The sequence below is a fragment of the Cryptomeria japonica genome, chromosome 2 (assembly GCF_030272615.1).
Source record: "Cryptomeria japonica chromosome 2, Sugi_1.0, whole genome shotgun sequence".
Classification (NCBI taxonomy): domain Eukaryota; kingdom Viridiplantae; phylum Streptophyta; class Pinopsida; order Cupressales; family Cupressaceae; genus Cryptomeria; species Cryptomeria japonica.
Window position 1 is genome coordinate 658375780 of NC_081406.1, and position 22854 is coordinate 658398633.

The following is a 22854-nucleotide window of genomic DNA, read 5'->3' on the forward strand; positions in this document are numbered from 1 at the left end:
ATCCTGTTTGCATTGTTTCTTTCAGCATTTTAGATAGATCTTTCTATTTTGGGTGTGCAGGTATTTGATAGATTCAGGCTCATACCATTGAGGATATATTGATTGTGTATCCTTTTGTATGGTTAACCTGAGCCTTTAATTGTGCTTAGTTCAATTGCAGGTGTCCGTCTGAGTTGTGCCGGAATTGGGTGCTTAGCCGTACGTCTCCAGTCTGAAAATCTTCCAAGTCCCTTTGAAGATTGCACCATTCCTGCAAGGTTGTGAGCTATTCTAGCCAAGTAGGAATTGGTTATGTTGAATCTGTCTACCTGCATACCCGTGTTGTTAGTTTTAGATCTCCTAACCCTTTCCTTTTGCTCTTTATTACGTAATTCGAGAATCACAGCAGACCAGCTTGTTGCAAATCATAAGTCCCCTTGTGCTCCGAGCAAATCACATCGATCATTGAGTAATCCCGCAGTCAAGACCTGACAATCAAAACCTTGAGGTCGTACCCTTTGATCAAACAAAAAACAGCATTAGGGATTTCCTTATCTCAAGAGAGGATAGGATACTCAGCGAGTTTATTCTATTTTGTGTTGGCCGGATGAAGTCGCAAGTTCAACGACTTTAGACACGTCAACACTATCCTTTGAAGATTTGGTGTTTTAGGACCAAACATTCACCACCATTAATCTGAGGTGAGAAAAAGAAAAAAAAATCAGTCTCATTTCCAACTTTAAGACTTTAAGTTATAAAATTAAATTATGCCCTTAAAATATATTTTTACCTAGTTGCAATTTTGTCTGACATTAGAAAAGGCTTGTGTCTTGTGGATTATAGTGCTGTTATCACTAGGTGACATCTACTCTATCACTTAGTAGAGCCCATTAAGAACCTCCTCATCCGCCTTGAAATTTGGATGGAAATGGAATGCCAGATTGAGGTAATAAGCGGTTGGGTTGCATGGAGGGGCTTGTGAAGCTGCAAGTGCCATCTCCTATCAATGATCTCCCAAATGGGACGATACTTACTCTTATCTGCTGCATAGATGGATCTAATGACCTCCTTGGCCCTGTCCATGCCCTCATATATGTAGCCCATTGCGGGCTTCTCCCCATCAACAACTCGTAGGAGACCTACCAAGGGCTCAATGAATTGCAAATATCGTGAAACATTAACCGTTAACTTAAGATTGAATGAAAATAAGCAAATTAAAGAAAAATACGAATAAAAATTGAAACATAATGTAGAATTTATAAAAATTTTACCTTCACAATCTTTGCACAAGGGGCTCAAAAGTCTAGCTCATCAAATATGCAATTTGTAACATCAATCCTTGCAGTGGTCATAGCATAGGATGAGGAAGTCCACTCCTCACCAACTAACAAATGCCTCAAACCTACCTTTGACCAAATCAAGGATTGTAATGTGATGAAATTGGTGGCAAATCTAGTGATTCCAGGACAAGCCAACTCTTTTTGCCCTATGTATTGCCTCATTAGGCTAAGGACTCATGCATGATTGTAATAAATTTGCAAATATTTTTTCCCTTATCTACACATGTCCTAATCCATGGAAGCTTGCATATATCCTCCAATATGAGGTCAAGGCAATGGGCAGCATATGGAGACCAAAATACAGTTGGGTGTCTCTCCATCAACAGTCTACCTGCAACAACATAATTTGCTGCATTATTGGTCACCACTTGAACTACATTCTCCTCACCCACCTCAAGTATGACTTCCTTTATAGCCTCACATAGGAATATGGCATTTTTTGAATGTGTGGAAGCATCAATGGACTTGAGGAACATGGTGCCACTTGAAATTTGAAAATAAAGCAAAATCAATGATCATCAATAAATCATAAACTAAAAATATTAATCACTAAATCAAATTCAAATTATTCAATGCATTGAGGGAAGTAGAGTGATCAATCACTTAGGAAGAAACAAGAAAATTTAGGAGTGTTCTATTTCTCCTATTGGTCCAACCGTTGGTCATGATGGTGCAACCCTTCGTATTCCATATCTCACGCTGGTCCTCTAATGTGGCTTTTATATCAGCCACCGTTTTTGTCAAAATTGGGCTACTTAAGTTAGACTCAGAAGGGGCTTTTAACCTCACCCCACAAATAGTTATGGCATCAACCATGTTTAGCCAATAAGGAGACTTGTCATAAAAAAATTAAATAAGATAAGTATGTTCAATAAAAATTCATTAGACAAAACAAACTATAAATTTTAAAACGATCAAATAAAAAAGAATTACTTGGTTGCAAAGAATGGATTGGTGCAATAGTACCAAAATTGGCCAATTGCACGTCTAGTTGTACCATGTACCTCCTTGTTCCAACCCATGCTCTCAAGCAACAGTTGGACACCAAGAGTAGTGCGTGGCTCAAAATATGAATCAATCTTGATTTGCAAACTCTAGGACCAATGCTAATACTCCCACTACCATTGGTAGAAGCACTAGCAGAAGTAGTAGCACTAGCACTAGGACAATATGGAAGCATGGAAGAAGCCTCTCCAACACAACCAATGCTTGCCAACTCCTCCCTTTGCCTCTTCTTCATTCTTTTTGTGCTTCAAATGTTTCTAGTTGCACTTGGCACTCACGAGTAGCCTCAATAGGTGCTTCCTTGCATGGTTCAACATCATGGCCGCATATGTGGGCAAGATGGCATTTCAATCTTTTATGCCTCTATGAAAAATTATTTTGCAATATTTATATTTGGCCTCTCCGTTTTTTTGTTTGGAAAAACTTTCAGTATGTTTCCAAGCTGAATCCTTTTTATGTGGGATTGTTCTAGGACTAGACATTGTAAATAATATGATTTTCAAAAGCTCAAGGATGCTGCAATAAGACATAATTACAAAAAAAAAACATTTATGCATTGTCATTTATAAATTAATTCAAAAAAAATTGTACGTTTTCTTCCAAAAAATAAGGTAGGGTTTTCTCTTTCTCTGAAAGGAAATGAATAGAAATGTAATGTTTAGTTACAAAACTCAAAAAAACCAAAAAAATTATATCTTACCTCTTATAACAAACTTCAAATGAAATGCAAACCTCTTTCCAAACCTTTGTATGGAGCTCTTGATGCACCAAATGTGAGTATTACGCTGCTCCAATGCGATTTGTTGACAAATTTTTGGTCTTCCTCCTTATTGGTTGCCCTACAATGCACTCTTGTTTTTCCTCACAACTCACTCTTCTCCTCCTATTTTGTCAATACAATGAAATGAGCTCACTTTTAGGGTTGGGGAGGCAATATAAGTAAAAAAAAAGCAACTTAAAACACTTTATTTTGTGTTTTTTTATTACCATTTTCCCTGCTGCCCATTGGTCGAGTCCGGGCATTGGGACTCGCCGGGTTTGGGCCGAGTTCCCGAGTCTTGGGACTTGCCAGAACTCACCAGATTTCGCCCAAGACTTGGACAAGCCCGAGTCTAGATCCTTGGGACTTGCCCAAGGTCACTCGACTTGGTACTCACTGAGTCTTGGCGAGTTCTGGTGAGTCCCAGAACTTTGGTTTCATTTGGTTTCAAATCACTCAAGTGGCTTATCATCAAGATGGATTGATATGATAGGAAATGAACTAAAGCTTCTTTTATAGATAATTCTAATTAGGTAAATGATGGCATGAGGTGGCTCAGCAAAGAAATATATAGACTGCAATCAGCCATTTTAACTACAAAAATATGGTGTTATAATAACTAATTTACAATAAAGGATCAACTTATCAAGGTAATAGAAGTATTTTCGTTTTGTTTATAATGGGCCTCAAAGAAAGACTTGATCTGATACCATTGTCTCCATTGCTTACATTTGATGATCTCTGTTGCTTCACTTAGTTGTCTATTTAGATAATGATCATCAACCACAATTATGTTTGTGTCCCCAATTTTGCTGTTGTGTTTGGTTGCACAATAATGCTCTGCCAAATATTCCCTCAAATATTTTGATTCTTGCTCCAAACGTTCTTTGTATGATAATCTAAAATTCGTATGGTAAGGTTTTTTTAGAATACTAGCTTTCCAATCCAGTGGTGAGAGCTTGCATGTTGCAAGTGGCTCTCAGTGTGGACACGCTTCCCATACAACTAGTGTGGTGTTCTGTATAATGGGGAGATGGGAATATCGATTAACACAAGGTCCAGAGAACACTGTAAAGACATACATTATGAGGTGGAGTATGGAATGGATTTGGTGGAGCATAATTATGCAACCAAAGTCAACATCAGAATTGAAGACACTAAAGTCATTGTGGTTAATGATCATGATCTAATCATTTAACTATGGGAAACGGTGGATATCAGAAAATGTGAGTGAAACTGTTATAGAGAGGATGTTCTTGACTTAGTCTTCCTTGGGGGCCAATTATGAAGAAAATTAAAAATACTGTTACCTAGTTAATAAATTGATCCTGATTATATTAAATAGTTGTTACAAGTATTTTTTTTCTAATTGTAATGGCTAATTGCATTTTATATATTTATTTGGTGACTGCAATGGGGAAGGCCACTATAAAGCCAGCCGGGTGGAGGGGAATTGTATTTTTGTACATAATTTTATCTAGAAAATCAATATCTCACAATTAATCTAAGTACCAGCTTCATGCCAAAATTCTATAACATTTGCATCATGCTTACTTTGCTAGAATGACATAGTTGAATAATGAATGCTAATCATGACAGTAGGGTTGTCTTGTTTTACTGAAGGAATTGGTTTGGCAAATTTTGGGTATGATTTGGGGCCTGAAATTCACCTCTAGAGTGTTTTGGTTTGAAAAAGCAATATTGAAGACTGAAATTTGAATGGAACTACATGCATATTCGATTGGAAATGATATGCAAGATAAAAAGGGACATTAAAATTCTTCTATATGCAGGACATTTTTAGTTCTTTGTTTTGGATATGGCAAGTGAATATTGGATAGATGTTATTGTTGTGCTGATTGTGGTTTGGCTCATTGGGAAGGAAATCAGATTGGAGAAATGGCTGAACAGTTAAAGTTATCTGAGGATGAGGAGATAAAGAAGGCATATGAACAATGGAGGTCTAAACCATATGCTTTGACTGTACCTCTGAGAATAGCAGCTCTTCGTGGCTCAGTGCCCCCAGCTTGGCTTAAGGTAATTTCTTCGATTTAATATTCCTTGTTAAAATGATATACTGTTACCAAAAAAATATATGTCTTATTTTGTTATTAAAATATTAGATTCAATTAATGAAGTGCATAAACATAAAACCCAACCAGGTTGGAGGCTGTAAGACTGAATCTTAAATACTTAGTATATTTAAGTTTTTAATTCCTAAAAACTAGAGAACATTCATTTTTAAATCAAAAGGGCAGGGGGTATCTATTACCACAATTGCTAACATTGGCTGCATCTTACATGCAAACTGAAGAAGTGTCATTCTGTGGGGGTATCTCCATTCTATTGTTCAGGTCTCTTTTAAGCTTGATTGGAGTTTTCACAAGTTGTTGGAAGGGAAATGGTGATCTCCATCTTTAAGGCCTGTCCTTGCTAGAAGAAACACCATGCAACATCTTCAGATCCTGCAATTGTTTTTGTTCCTCATTTAACTGCACTTCTGATTCCTTTACCATCTACGTGAGGGCATTATGTGCTTTCCACAATTCATTAAGTTGATGCTCATCTAATGCATTTCCCTTGTAAGATTCTTAGTATGCATTTCATTTTTGCGTAGATATCCTTATACACATCCTGTGTTTCATGTCTACTTTTCACTGCCAACATGAATGCTGTCTATTACGTCTGCAGGATTGCTAGTGAAAAATAGAGCAAACTATTTGAAATAGATTAAGCCACTTTGAGGGGTCATCCTCCAGAAGTCTCTGACAAGATTTTCTTTTATAAAATTATGTCCTCCACAACTACTTACTACCTCCTATATATAAACCTCCTAATTATAACATAATGGACAGTTAAACATGTATCCCAATATAGCCCTATCAGGTCTATAATTAGTATACATAGGAACTATCACAGTAGTAAATTTAGTGAGTGGGTGAGGAGCTTTAGTTTGGAAGACGAGAGTCATCCTCCATTGCTCTCCTCCTTGCTCTTTCTTCTTGGGTCTTTGTTCCATTTGTATGATTGGTGTGATTTATGTCTAGTTTTTGGATTTTGTATTGGTTGTGAGAAGGCTTTGTTCTGTTTTTAGTTGATGTTTTATTTCTTTTTGTGTTGTCCTCTTTCTATTTAGTGTTTTTCCCTCTTGGGTCCTGGGTTAGTACGTCTCGCATAAAGTGTTGAGGTGGTTAGTGGCAGTGGTGTGGAGTTATGATATCTCTATAACCTCGCTTGTGGTTTCAGTATGTTAAGATGGAAGATTTTGATGAAGGCAGGAAAGATAAGCCACTGAGAGGAGGAGGTCAAACAAAATCCATCAAACAAGTATTGGTGAATGATTTTAGGGTTGATGTTGTGGCTGGAGAAGAATTTAGTCTGAGTAGGAGGTGACACTAAACCCTTCAAACAAGCATTAGTGAATGATTGTGGGTTTGGGGTTGTGGCTGGAGCAGAATTTGTCATCTTTGGCGACAATGTATGAACCCCACAAACATGAAAGGAAAGAATAGGTAAGCAATTTGAGTTTCCTCTAGTAAAGTTTTTTGATGATTGGATAGTAGTAGTGTAGGGAAAAAAATAGGTATTTATGTTTCATTTTTCATTTTGCAGGATGCTTAAAAAGGGTTTATTTTTCTTTTGCATAAAAAACAATAATATGCAAAAATGGGTGGTTTCAAGAAATTTCTGGAAAGTGGGATGTTCCATGTTTAGTGCCTAGGATCTAGTTCTTATACTTGGAGATGCCACTCTTCAATCCTCACCAAGATGAGTTAAGGCTTGTGATGTACCCCCACATATTTGCTTTCTTCTGCCTCATGTTTTGAAATCCTTGGGTGTTATCAAAATGGAGGAAACAAGGTCTTTTTTTCACATATGGATGCAAGGGTTTTGATGTTCTTGAAGCCTGTTGTTTGCTTTCTCAAAAGGATTTCTTTCCCCTTAACGATTATGTGGTCAATTGCAAGATAAAGGGTTTGGGGGGTTTAAATTTTTTTTTGCTTTGCGAAAATGATGGTCATATTAGAAATAACTGTTTAATTAAAAAAAAGACTCCAATATTCTCTGGTCTAAATTTTTTTTTTTGCGAGGGGGGGGGGGGGTGGGGGTGGGTGAATCATCCCAGTCAATCATCCCTGAGTCCTTGAAGAAGCTTGACTGAATCCTGGCTCTCAGATTCTCTACCTGCAAATGCTTCTCCCTTATACTCTCTTTCTTCCAGATCTCAGAAGCTACATGAAACACCTTGCTCAAGATCTCCCTGACACTCTCCTCTGTCTCGAAGCACTTAGTTTGGGATTTCTTCAAAACTTCAATCCGGGTGATCAAGGCATAATACCAGGTGTTGAAGTCATACCTATCTTCGGCCTGTATGACACCTGCATCCACTAGACTTCTCTTCGACAAGCCTTGGATAACCTTCAGATGCGGAAGTATCTCATCTTGAATTTCCTCCACGTCCTCCCAATTGGTAGCTAGATCCTGAATAAGGCTGACCAATGAAGAGGTCGACTCATGTGCTGACACTAAATTTTCTACTAGTATATCAGCACATGCTGAAGGGTCTGAAATCCACTCCTTGGCCTGTGTGAACATGCCTTTCATATCCTCATAATTCATCATCGATTCTTGTTGAAGAGGTTGTGGAGGGGTAACCGGGATCTCATGGTTAAGTGGCCTGGTAAGATGGAGAACATACTTTCTCCATTGTTGGTTTTCTTCTTCAACCTTCTTTCTCTTCTCTCTCTCCTGAGCTAAACTTGCCTTCAGGGCATTACAAGAGTCATCAAAATACTGGACCTCTTGGTCTTGGGTGGGCTTACCTAGCTTATAGTGGTGATCTTGTAATCATTTGCGCCGACATTGTCCCTAGTTTTTCCTTCTTTAGGCACCGCTATCTGGACTGCCCTGAATCCTGCACTGTCTCTATGAATCAAAGAAAACTTTTTGGCGGGCTTGGGTGTTTTAGCTATAGCTGGCTCATTTACCTTCTCCAGAAATGCTGCTGTGATTTCTTCATAACAGGCCTCCTTGGGGACCTTAGCCTTTATTCTTTCCCTTAGCCAATCAGGGATAGTTGATTGCTTTGTAGTAATCTGGTCAAATCCTTCATCTGTACCTCTTGGGTTTGCAACTATGCCATCCAAGAAGACTATGGGAGATGTAGGTGTTTCAATTTGGTCTCTATTCGAACTTTGGACAACTTCTTTCATTACTTCCTCAATCGAAGGAGAAGGCACTCCAACTTCATCATTAACCATGCATATGTCCATCTCCTGCTCCTCAACTGCATTCTGATTAGGCACGATAGAAGTGACACTCAGGATGGACTGGCCTTCGCTGGACTCCCTTCTTTCCCCTACAATCTTCTTTCCTGTGACCTTTACGGAGCTTCCAACTAACTCCTTCCTCTTCCGAGACCCAACACTTTCTGGATTTCGAGCATTACCTGCAGAGGTACAAGGATTGGAGGACAAAGAGTCATCCACTCCCATTAATTCATAGGTCAAGGCCACACCTTTGGATTTTAATTGCCTTGTCCTTTCAGATGTCCACCACCTAGAATACTCAACCACCGTCCTCATGAGGTTTGCTAGATCTGATTTCTCTCCCTCTGCCCAATCTATCAAAACTAGTGGTTCATTCTTCATCTTTTCAAAGCCCAACTGCTGAAGCTCAAGGCTATCCTCTACTTGGTCAGCAACTCTGAATACCTCTGTTGCTCTTACCATGCTCAAAGAAATCCTCGACCAAAATCTCTTCTTGATCTCGAAACTATCGGCTGCGTTAGTCTTCTAGATCAGCCCTGTGTTCAAATGTCTTTCCTTCGACCCTCTTTATTCTGTGGAATGGATCGAAATTCCTTCTTGCCTTGTACTGATAAAAGGGATACCAGGCCAGCTCCTTCTTAGCAGTCGCAGCAGCTTGTGACGATGGACATGTTTCTAGCCCATTACCAATTGTAAGAGAGGAAGTTCCTGCCTTCTTCTGTTTATCCCTTTGAATCGGCATATACCCCTCCAATTGCCTCACAACCTCGAGTAACACAACTCGTTTGGTAGGGTAAGTTGGAAGCTTATAGGGAGACCCAAAGAACCCCTGAATTCTAAGGTAAGTGAACTTTGGATATTGGATATACCAATACCTGAATTGACTGATGAAGTCCACCTTGCAACGTCCGCGTGATGTGCATGAGGAAGGTATCATTCCTTCTTTTAAAATGGAACTTTTCTTCCATGTGGAGCTGGGGATAGCAATCATAGACTGGAAAATGGTTCTCTTTGTTCCCTTCTTCTCCTTTGCAAGTGAGACCTCTGTATCTGTAAGTTCTGGCCAAGGAATAAAACAGGTATGAGCTCATTAAGAAGGTCCTATTCGCTTCTAGGTTCCTTAGCTGACTGTCCAGGTTGTCACTTATCATCCGGGCCCAGTCTATCATCTTTACTCCACTCATTAATACATCCAGGGCTCGAATGGAGCACCTTGAGGATTTTCCATTATCCTGTTCAGCAAAACTATCATGTCTCCAATGTCTTCCTTGAAGTATGCTCTCACTATGCTCTTCCTTTGAAGTTTGGAGGTGCCTTTTGTTGGCTTGTCCAGCCAGGAATGGTTGACGATGGCGTCATATTCCTCCAAGTGGTCCTGATACATGCTATCAACTTCATCCTTTGTCACATACACCGTGTTATGATACTTTGAGATCCTGAAGGCCTCTCTTATGACCTCATCATTGATGTTCGCCAGCACTCTTCCATCAGGTGCAACAATGTCCTTACTAGTGGGGTTGTAATGCCTAGCACATTCAACTACTAATTCGGTGCATTGCATGGTGGGGAGAAAACCAGCAGCATGCACGATGCCACTCTTCATCATCTTTCGTGCGGTTGTGGTAGGCACAAGGTAGTCCAGACCAAACATTTGCTTCTTAAATTCCCTCAGATTGATGTGTCCGAGGTTGGTGTCGCTAACATTCTTCCACTTCGAAGTCATCCTTGACTCTAGAGGAGCGTCTTTATCCACTTGAAATTTCATATTGCCTAGGATCTGCAAACAGACAATGAAACTTTAAGTTAGAAATTAATTCGTAAATCGAAAAAAATAGGGGATGCGAATGGCTAAGTGTTTGAAGATTTCATTCTTTTTTTTTCTTATACTTAGCCAAAATAATGGATTCTTGTATATAAATTCTTCAATCTCAAGGATGGTTGTGAGCACAATACCACACTACGTGCTATAACTCCAAAAGTCTCTTATACTTGGTCAAAAAAAATGATTTTCCTTCACTAGAAATTCAAATAGATCCACTAAAAATCATTTTCTATCACTCTGAAAATACTCAGAAAATACACAAATCTGCATCATAAATTCAATTTCACCTTCAAATAGATTGAAGTAAGGCTGGAAATTTTTTCAAAAACTCAAAGAATTAATAATTCTTCCTTATACCAGCTGACTTCACTCAAAAATCTGTGAATCCTTTGTCAAAAAGCTTGCCAAACTGCAAGCAAAAATTCTTTAGATGGACTCCAATCTGCAAACACTTTACTCCTCAAGAACTTCGAACTTCTTAGTGTAAAAATGAAGTTACAAATGAAGCATTTGTAAATGAAGTTGAATTCCCAATTAGAAACACGCAAAATCCTCCAACTCATGTTTCTAAATCTAACTCGTGTTTTGGGAAAGTGTTGTCATCTTCTTTAGTTCGAAAATCCTTCACTTGTGTAAGTTTCTTATTTGTTTTTAGTTGATTAATTCGAACTAGGGTCATAAAAGAATATCTTTGTTGATTTTATGGTAGTGCTTGTTAACCACAGGCAAACATCAGATCTATTGCCTTCCCAACCATAGACGATAAGCTCTTATCGTCACCCCCGAGCACACTACATGACCTTCATGTTATTGAATTCATATCTATTGATGCAATCGTGACCTTGCATAAATATGAATCAATACCTCCTAATAGACCTCAAGTCAGCCATATACTTTTGGCACCAAGGATAGGGTCAGACCTATATATTACAAGCTACATATGAGTCTCGCTTAGTTGCAAGTTACATTTAACTTAATCACAAGTTACACATGAGTGGTTCGCCCAAATAGGGCCTACCCCAAATTAGACTCATACAACTGAGATATCCAAATGCCAAGGCCGATAGACCACTTGGCATTTTGTGCACTAGGTCGGCCCTAGAAGGGATCCGACCTAGCTACACAACAACACTCCCTCTTAGCTAGGGAGGATTCCTTCTGAATATCCAAGTCACATAGTGACTACCACCATGGCTACTCCCATGAATAATACGTTCACCATAGCTACTCCCAGAGGGTGAACAAGCACATCATAGCACATCATGCAATTTCTTCCATGATACCCACCATACCTACTCGCAGAGGGTGTGCTCACCATGCCTACTCGCAGATGGTGGACGAGGGCTTTCACCTCAACATTCTCCCAGAGAAGGGTGCATTACCACCATGCCTATTCCCAGAGGGTGGCTCCACCATGCCTACTCGCAGAGGGTGGAACGAGGGCTCTAACCTCAGACTTCTCCCAGAGAAGAATGCATCTTCACCATGCCTACTTGCAAAGGGTGGATCCACCATACCTACTCGCAGAGGGTGGAATGAGGGCTTTAACCTCAGACTTCTCCCACAGAAGAATGCATCTCTGCCATGCCTACTCGCAGAGGGTGGAACGAGGGCTTTAACCTTAGACTTCTCCCACAGAAGAATGCATCGACAAGGGATTGCAACTTGAACTTCTCCCTCATAGAGTTAACCTCAAACTTCTCCCAGAGAAGAATGCATCAACAAGGGATTGCACCTCAAACTTCTCCCTCACAGAGAAGAACTCAGTAACAAGGGATTGCACCTCGATCTTCTCCCTCACAGAGAAGAACTCATTAACAAGGGATTTCACCTCAAATTTCTCCATCATAGAGAAAAATGCATTAACCAAATCTTCATGATGATGTGACACCCTCTGAAGTTGGAATGTTAGGCTTCCACTAAAACTGAAATGTCAAGCTCCCTCTGAAGCTAAAATGTCAAGCTCCCTCTAAAGCTGAAATGTCATGCTTCCTCTGAAGCTGAAATGTCAATCTCCCTTTGAAGCAGATATCAACCTTCTAATCTCTTCGTCCAAGGTTACTTTTGACGATACATCAGACTCCCTCTGAATGCTGATTCTTCCTCTGCGAAGAAATGCAAGCAATCTTCCTTGAATGCTCTCTGATTCATCCTGGAAGCATTTCAGAGAGAGATAATGATAGTCAGGGGAAATGTCAATACATGATTCACTATTCAATGATGTAGCATTATTCAAACATAAAGAGTACTTATCTTTTATATTTTTTCTCAGCAATGGAATTTCCATTCACTTGGATTGATCACACCGAAGCACCTAGTGATGATTTGATGGCTGCGTGGCCTTTGGCCCTTGCCATCAGTCATCATATGTCCACAATATCTGCTCCGAGCATAGCTTAAGCATCATTTGAAGAACTGCCATTAATACCATCCACAACAAAGTGATGGACCAACCACATAAATGTGACAGAAATCCACTTGTAGTAGGGTGTGCCAGAATGCTAAGCTGTAGTGCCCATCCTAGGACAAACTTCAAATGATCTTCAAGAGCGACATAAGTAAGAACTCGCATAACTGGACCTTCAGTTGCAATATCATCTGATGCCTATGGAGGCTTCAACGAAACGAATGCTTCATGTGACTCTTGAAGCTTCTAGGATGATGCGAGAGCTATTGCAAGGCGTTATTGCACGAAGGCCTTCTCCGCCATTCTTGATCGTTAGGTGCCTCCATTCGCTTTCGTCCCCATACGCACACATTTCACATTTGTGTACGACTTAATGTGATCATCACAAAACTCCCCACTATGCTGCTGCTCGATCTCAACCTTCCATTATACTGAGCAGTCGATAGCAAGCGTATTGACTCACGTCGCTTCGTTGAATCCTCAGAATGCTTGCTGCCACCTTGTCGATGTCTCTAGCCACGAGCGCTATGAAGCGAGCGAACTCTGTCACTTTCATTTGCTAGTAAAATGTTACGATCGCCGGAGAGAATCCTCCACAACATGTTCTCCTCCCCGAATGAAGAATTCAAATATAGAATGTTAAAACGGACAGAGATGTCCATAGTGACTCCACTTATTGTCAGCATTTCGATACCAGGCTTGGTGAATTTTAATGCCAAGGCATTGGACTGAATTTGTCATCGAGCACTAACGACAGATCTATGGCGATCGTTGGCACCTCAACGGTCATTACTCTCCGCAGAGCATATGCGATACTCACGACTGAGTTGAGAGGTTCGGTAATCGACTTTTGCCTGCACTTAGATTTCTCAGTCTGCAAATTACTTTGATTGAACTCCCTCAAAAGCATAGATCTACCTTCAAGCGGTTAGGCTCTATAGAAGGAACCCGCTCTGATACCATGTTGATTTTATGGTAGTGCTCGTTAACCACAGACAAAAATCAAATCTGTTGCCTTCCCAACCATAGACGATAAGCTCTTATCGTCACCCCCGAGCACACTTCATGACCTTCATGTTATTGAATTCATATCTATTGATGCAATCGTGACCTTGCATATATATGAATCGATACCTCCTAATAGACCTCAAGTCGGCCATATACTTTTGGCACCAAGGATAGGGTCAGACCTATATATTACAAGTTACATATGAGTCTCCCTTAGTTGCAAGTTACATTTAACTTAATCACAAGTTACACATAAGTGGTTCGCCCAAATAGGGCTTGCCCCAAATTAGACTCTCATACAACTGAGATATCCAAATGCCAAGGCCGACAGACCACTTGGCATTTTGTGCACTAGGTTGGCCCTAGAAGGGATCCGACCTAGCTAAACAACAACAATCTTCCAAAAGTTTCTAATTTGGGACTCAGTTTGAAAATTATAAATATCTCTTTTCCCATTTTAATTCTGAGTTTCTATTTTGATTTTCCAGTTCGTTGATCTTCAAAAATCTTAATTTCCAACTTTCTAATTTGATTAGGAGTTCAATTTCCTTGGAAGATTTGATGACATCACTCACATTTTATTGACTTTGTTTGACTTCCAAGAGTAGGGCGGAGTTTTGAGGCTTCAACTTCATGGTTGGGCGGAGTTTTCATCTTCTAAGATGATGCTTGTCTTTTATCTCACTCTTGGGCGGACTTTTATGACTCCACCATCTCCTTTGACATCACACTTGGGCGGACTTTTGGTCTACCTCCTCAAGGCATGGGGCGGACTTTTTGAATACCTCCAACATTACATCTTGGGCGGAGTTTAGGAAGGACACCAAGGAGGGTGGAGTTTTGAGCTCCCTCTTCTTGGCCTCTCTAACACATGGCGGACTTTGATGACTTCAACTTCATGGGGTGGAGTTTGGGAAGACCTCTACCAAGGCGGACTTTTAGACTAGCTCCTCAAAGCATGGGGTGGGCTTTGACATGGTTACCAAGGGCGGAGTTTGAAGGCATCTCCTTCAACATGTATGGCGAACTTTTGAAGTGACCCCAAGACATGGCGAAGCTTAGAGTATTCCCTAGGGCGGACTTTAGAAGGCATGACTACCAAGACGGAGTTTTAGGCATCTCCTTCAAAGCATGGGGTGGACTTTGATGGCCCCTCCATCTTGGGCGGAGTTTTATGAAGGCTCCCATATGGAGGGTGGACTTTGATGCCCCTTCCATCTTGGACGGACTTTGATGGCCTACCTCCTCAAGCATGGCGGACTTTGATGACTCCTTCAACATGGCTAACTTTGAGCCTTCCCCATGATAGGGCGGACTTTTGAATACCTGCCATAACACTCAACATCATCCATTAGCCAGACAGAGAAAAGTTTTATAAAAATTCAAAATTTCACAATTCAACCAAATTTAACCAGATTAATTTGAAATTTGAAATCCATACTCAGGTAGATCATCTGAAGCATTATGATCCCTAAAATGTAGTGAACTGGCTTTTTAGGTCAAAACTTGGAAATTTTGGATCCCAGTCGAAGTAAGTCAGTGGTATCAGTGCAAACCCTAGATTCCCATTCTGAAAAAGCAAAAAGCAGACATCCCTATAAAATAGGAAAAACTTTCTAAAAATAGCCATACCGGGGATCGAGCTAAAAATGCCAAAAACGAAACTTCCTAAAAAATAGGAAAAAAGCAAAAAAGCAGGCTTTCTAAAAATAAAAAGTTGTTCAAATTTGTCCAAATCAATTGTGATCTTCGTCCTTTGGCCTTTCTAGGCACTTTGGTGATGTTCATACTCTAGAATCACATGGTTTGCTAAAACTAACTTTCAATTCTTAGGACTTGAACTGCTCAAAATTGGGCAAGGCTTGGCAAAATTGAAGCGGAAGGCCACGAGATACTAACAAAAACCCTAGAAAGCAAAAAAAGAGAGGGTCCCCATTTGCTATGGGGTGATGTGTGAAAAAGGTCACAACACACATGAACACCAAGATTTATATGTGGAAAACCCAAACAGGGAATAACCAGAGTGGGAATTAACCCACAAGAATATATCCACTATATATAAAATGATTACAAAGATAGAGTTCATTGCTTTAGACTTGTACACCAAGGCTAACTGCTCATGGGACAAGATACAAAGAGGACTTGCAAAACCTGAAGCTAACTGCACTCAGGGCAAGATACAAAAAACAATCTGAAAAGAAGGATCTCCTGATCACGAAGCTGTCCTTGAACTCTGCATCAAGCAACCAACATCTACACACAATTCTGATCTCAATTACGAACACTCTGTCTCAACTCTTTGTCACAGTCACATCACAACTTACATATCATTCAAACACAACTCTTCTTCGTTGGTCACACTTCCTTTGATCTTCACCTCATCATCTACACTCTCTCTTATTCCAATTGCCACTGACTCAAACATTCAAATGCCTTATATACAAGATAGATCATCAAAGCATAAAACAAGTCGGCCTGAACCAAAAATATACTTTCCGAACCAAAAACACACATGCTGATCCACTCTAGGAGAAAGAGAGGACCAAAACACATCTTCCAAATATTAATTCACCGATCCACAATCACTGGAACCTAACCAATAGCATATCCAAACGCTACACAACCATATAAGCAATTACCGGTCAAAACGTACTCTCCAAAGCAAATAACTCAAATCCGGATCTCCACATGCTATGGTGAGACGCATAAAACATCAAACATGCTTCCACAAATCATATCCGAACCTAAGGATAGGTCAAGCATAGAATCTCACAACCAACAACGAACAATACCACAACACCCGGAGAACACAAAGATGTTTCCGAACCTCAGCTTCAATATATCCATTGTACTGAAACTATATCCAATGAAGATAACAATAATATTCAACACCAACAACAGATTCCTGACTCAAGCACTTCCGGAACAACCAACATAGCAATTGCACCAACAACACAACAAGATAACTTTGCACCACAGACGTTTCAGACCAAACCGGAACAACAAGTTTGACATCAATGACAACCACAACAACACATCAACTCATATTTCCAACAATCTCTCCCTTTGTCATTAATGGCAATACTTGATAACCAAAACTCAAAGAAGAATAATATTGCTCAATATCTCTGAAACTCTTCCAAACTAACAACTCTATCTCTCCCAATCAACAACTCAATCTCTTAACAATCAAACAACTCAATCTCTCCCCCTTTGCCATCAAGGACAAAGGTCACAACAACACTACATACCACTGCACACCATTGCTCCCTCAGAGAGCAGCCACAAATTGATCCAGGAAAAGAAATAGGCATGAAAGCTCCCCTTGGAAAGATGCATCCCCATAATGCACCTAGCTAGAAGGAGGGGCAATGACCCCAAACTTCTCCCGAAGAAACTCAAATGAATCCTTCGCCAATGCCTTAGTGAAAATATCTGCTACCTGCTCCTTTGTAGAAATTTATTACAACTGAACTTCCTTCTTAGCCACTTTCTCCCTTAAATAATGATATTTGATTGAAATATGCTTTGTTCTTGAATGCATAACAGGATTCTTCGAAATGTTTATTGCACTTGTATTGTCACACAAAATAGGAATTGCTTCATCATATATTACCTTGATATCTTGAAGAGCCTGTCTCATCCACATCACGTGAGTACAACAAAATGTCACCTTCATATACTCTGCTTTAGCAATAGATAAATTGAATCTTGTTTCTTATTGAACCAAGAAACCAATTTGTCACCTAAAAAGAATGCACCACCACTAGTACTCTTCTGGTCATCAATACTTTTGGCCCAATATGCATCAGTATGGGCTTTCAACATGAAATATCCTTTCTTGTACCAAAATCCAAAGTACACTGTTCCTTTCAGGTATCTGAAAATTCTTTTCATTGCTTGCTCATGTGTCACCTTCGGATTCGCCTGAAATCTCGCTACCAGACAGACAACCTGCATGATATTTTGTCTAGACGCAGTCAAATACAACAATCCTCTAATCATCGACTTGTACTTCTTTTGTTCAACTTTTGGAGACTCATCATCTTTGCTCAACTTGCACCCAATGGATAAAGGAGTAGTAACCAGTTTGCAATCATCAAAACCAAACTTCTTCAACATTTCCTTCACATACTTGCTCTAAGAAATAAAGATTCCATCTTCTGGTTGACTAACTTGCAACCCAAGAAAGAAAGATAATTTACCAATCATTGACATCTCAAATTCATTCTGCATCTCCTTAGCAAATTCTGTACATAGATCATCATTTCCTCCAAAAATAATATCATCAACATAAACTATAACAATCAACAATTTATCTCCATCAATCTTGAAATAAAGATTACTGTCTCCTGAACCTTTCCTGAAATTCTATTGAAGTAAATACTTGTCCAATTTTGCATACCAGGCTCTAGGTGCTTGTTTAAGTCCATACAAAGCTTTCTTTAGTCTGCACACCATATACCGATCCTTTGTTAATCTAAATCCATCCGATTGCTCAATGTAAACTTCTTCTAGATTTCCATTCAAAAATGTTGATTTGACATCCATCTGATAAACCTTAAAGTTCTTGTAAGCAGAAAATGCAAGAAATATACGTATGGCTTCCATCCTTGCTACAAGAGTAAAAGTTTCTTCAAAGTCTATACCTTCTACTTGAGAATATCTTTTACATACTAGTCTCGCTTTATTCCTTGTCACTTGTCCTTTCTCATTCAACTTATTTCTGAATACCCACTTAGTTCCAATTACATTCTTGTCCACCAGTCTAGGTACCAACTCCCAAGTCTTGTTCTTTTGAATCTGATTTAGTTCTTCCATTGCCTTTACCCAACTTTCATCTTTGCTTGCTTCCTCATAAGTCTTTAATTAGCTTGATCGTGAGCTTCTGCAATCTTCCTTGTCTGATCACCTTTTGCTTTATCTCCAATTGTTTGATTCTTTGAATGATGTTTCTGAACATACTTAGTAGGAACTTTCACTGAATCTTCGTCTTCCTTTTCTTCTTCTTCATTTTCATTCGGTTCCTTCTCTTTGCTTTCTTCTGACTCACTTGTCTTCTCTGGAACTGCAGGAACAATCTCAATCTTCTACACTAGACAACATTTATTCTCCTCTTTATCTTTAATGTAGCCAACAATTCCACCTCTTCTAATTCCTTCTACAACTCTTATACTAGTCTTCTCCTTTCTAATCACACATCCGGTACTGCTAAACAAACTTCATACCCTTTTCTTCACATTTGACTAACACTTAACAGACTGTCTCAATCCTTCAACATAATAAACATCAACAATCTTATGCTTACCATCAATTGAAATGCTTCCAATACCTCGAATAGTGTAATGTCCCCACTTTGAATAAGAATTTAATAGTAAATAATAATAATAAAATTCAAAATTCAAAAGAATAAAAATAAAAATAAAATAAAATAAAATAAAATAAAATAAAATAAAATAAAATATAAAAAATTTAGTTAAGTTAATGAATGGTCAAAGACTCAAAAGATACAGGACGAAAAGTTGTGACTGCCTCAAATGTGAGATATAAAAGGGTGAAGAGAACCTCATTTGGGATGGGGATGATTTGGGAATCGGAAGTGCAGATCTGATTTAAATAAGAAGTGCAGGTCTGACTGTGAAAGGTTGTGTCCCTTTCAAAGGGCAGAAATAATGAAGAATTGCACTCTTTCAAAGGGTGCTAATGGTGAAAGGGTATGTCTCTTGCCAAAGGGCATACATGATGAAGAGGTGTAACCTCTCCCTCTCATTGAGAGATATAAAGGAACAAAATCAGATGGATGAGTAATAGATATTGGACATATATACGGAAAGATAATTGTAATTATTGGAAGTAATTAATCACAGAAACACCCATCGCGGAAGTTCCCAGACCTCCGTAGAAGTGGTAAGTTGCATTTAGGCCATAAGGAAGGGTCACAGGTATGAGCCATGACACTGAATATTCACAGCATTAACAATAAGATATTAAAGTAATTAAATTCACAGTATTACTGTATGATTGCATGTTTACAGCATTATGATGATATCTTTAATCACATTTACAGTATCACTGTATGTTCACAGCATTAGAATAATAACTCTAGTCTGTAACATAAATTGAATATATGTATATATTGCTGTTTGCTTACAACTATGGAATAAATGTATAATACATTAGATGTATATTTCTGAGTACCAGTAAGAAATGTGAGGATAGTGTTTCAACTCTATCTCGGGGAGAGCACTGGAGAAGGTAACCAGTGGCAATGAGGGGCTGTCATGTGGTCAGAGACCCATGGAGTCAAGGAGCCAGTTACAATCTCCCTGCCAGTCTTCCCAAAACAGAGAAGATATTTGAGTGTTTGAAAGTATTAAGGTTTAGAGGGGAAGCATAGGGAGACTACCCATCTAGCAAGGGGGTTAAAAGCAACCAGCCCTTGGATTTGGTAGACCAACAGTCCCTTGCTCTCCCTTTTTGCCTATGATACTTTTTCTCTATCTGCATGTTAGTACTGATAGTTTAGGCCAACCTATAATATGTATATGCTTGTAGGTATTGTGTGTACATCCTTGTGATTGCAGGGTTATCCATAATCAAGCTATCAGTTGCAGGCTTAAGGTATGATCTGACTTATGTTATGAGTCTTCCCTTTATTGTAAATCATGCATAATAATCCATTAATGCTAGTCAATGATCAATACGGAATTATATTCTCAGATTTAATCAGAAATGTCTCCTTAAAATAGAATTGATAGATACTATAAACATATTAAATAGAATTATTACTGTTAATCTCTGATTGGGGACATTACAAATAGTTGCATCATTTTTTCTAGCAAACTTCATAGATCCTCCATCATATTTCTTCAAATTAATAAACTTGTCTTTGTCACTGGTCATATGATTTGAACATCCAGAGTCTATAATCCATGTATTCAGTTCTATCTTAGCATGCAACACAGTCTTAATAGTCTTCTCATTTTCCAGTTTCTCCAAAGCATTCTCCTTATCCTCAATTGCTAAAAACAAAGATTCGTCATTCGAGTCATCATCAACTTGATCTTCAGATGTATGTTCTTCAATAGAGCACAATCCCTTCTTCTTTTTTCTGTTGAAATTGCGTCTTCTAAAGTTTTTCTTCTTCTCATATTCATCTGATTTCTTATAATCTTCATTGTACTTGCAATTAGAAGCATAATGTCCAATTCACCACAAGAAAAGCATTTCAAAGGTAACTTACCTTTATATTCCCCAGTGCTTCGCTGCAATCTTCTCACAAAATTTGCTTCAACTTCATCTAGGTCTCCACTACTTTCCAGATCATCAAATCTTGAAATATTAAATGCTGCTTCTCTCTTTTCTCTTTTCTCTTCCTCCATTTCTAAAATCTCATAGGATACTAAGGTACCAATAAGCTGATCAATAGAATATTTGCTCAAATCATTACTCTCTGTATAGAACATCTCTGCAGCTTGTAGGATTTAGGCAAAGTCAACAAGATCTTATGCACAACATCATATTCCTCCAAATGTCCTTTGGCAGCTCTAATGCCATTAGCAAGATCAGTAACTCTGTGAATATAATTCTCAACTCCTTCATCTTCAAACATTCTTAGGTACTCATACTTCTGCTTCAAATTCATCAGCCTAGCTTGCTTTGTCTTTGCATCACCTTCATATGCCAAACACAACTTGTTCCACACAGCTTTAACTTCCTTCAATTTTTTTACTCTTCCAAACACTGAATCACTTATGCAGCTCAGAATTATAGCTCTAGCTTTTGCATTAGCTTCCTTCGATTTTATCTCATTCGGGGTCTTAGCACCACCCTGTGGCTCAGTATATCCAGTCTTAATGATCTCCCAAATTCCATTTTGCAATGTCTCCAAATGTGACTCCATGCTCTCCTAGTACAAAATTTTTGTACCATTAAAGATAGGAACTTTGTAATGAATGTCCTACACCATATCGGATCTGTCTCAAGCGGTTAAGCTTACTCAAGAGGAACTACACTTTGGTACCAATTGTTGAACCCAAGGCAGGTCTGAAAGGGGGGGTGAATTAGTCCAAACAAACAATTACAACAACACATAAACAATTAATGAACAACCCATATCCAACACATGAACACCAAGATTTATACGTGGAAAACCCAAATAGGGAAAAACCACGGTGGGAGTTAACCCACAAGAATATATCCACTATATATAAAATATTATAAAGATAGAGCTCACTGCTCCGAACTTGTACACCAAGGCTAACTGCTCATGGGACAAGATATAAAGAGGACTTGCGAAACCTGAAGCTAATTGCACTTAGGGCAAGATACAAAAAAACAATCTGAAAAGAAGGATCTCTTGATCATGAAGCTGTCCTTGAACTTTACATCAAGCGACCAACATCAACACACACAACTCTGATCTCAATTGCCAACACTCTGTCTCAACTCTCTGTCATAGTCACAACACAACTTACATATCATTCAAACACAACTCTTCTTCGCTGCTCACACTTCCTCTGATCTTCACCACATCATCTATACTCTCTCTCATTCCAATTGCCATTGACTCAAACATTCAAATGCCTTATATACAAGATATCTCATCAAAGCATAAAACAAGTTGGCTTGAAACAAAATATACTTTCCGAACCAAAAACACACACGCTGATCCATGTTCAGTTCAGTTCGCCACTTATAGACCTTGCCAAAGTTTGTTCAAAGTTGATTCCAGATCAAGTGTTGGCAATCCCCTTCAATAATCTGCTACTACAGGTCTGTTAAGAATATATATCGCTTCATATTCAAGGTATTGCATTTCATGATATTATGTTTGCTAGGAAAGATCGAAAACTTCATTAGCATTGTGACGCATGTGTTCTAACTTATAAATATTGAGAGATTTAAATCTGAGTTTCCTGCTACTAAACTTTCTATTTCCATTGGTTATGTTATCATTTCTATTGGCAAAGATTTCCAATAAAACAATCAGGGGTGTATGTTACACTATATAAAAATATGCTCTGATAATATAATGGAGGGGTAAACAACTAATAACAAGGTAGGCTGACAAGGCCTATAATTATTATACCGATGGACTATCATAATATTTATCTTTATGCAGGCTCTAGTTAGCCATTGCATGCTGCTACATTAGATGGGTTAAGGGCCTAACACATTCTTTCAAGTTCTGGTTGCAACTAGACCTTCAGATTCTTCCGTTACTTTCTTGAGCAGTCTACCTGCCCTTTTCTTGTTATCCT

At 38.9% G+C, this 22854-nt stretch overlaps 1 protein-coding gene across 2 annotated transcripts in view; it reads left to right on the plus strand.

The window, feature by feature from the left end:
• Positions 1-22854, plus strand: part of LOC131034065 (uncharacterized) — an 87009-nt gene that overhangs the window by 21433 nt on the left and 42722 nt on the right. Inside the window, exon 2 of one of the 2 annotated variants that reach the window (XM_057965416.2) lies at positions 4967-5121. In XM_057965416.2, coding sequence (XP_057821399.2) covers positions 4967-5121 — 155 coding nt within the window. The remainder of the gene's footprint in view (positions 1-4966; positions 5122-22854) is intronic. The other variant, XM_057965417.2, reaches the window with a different exon arrangement.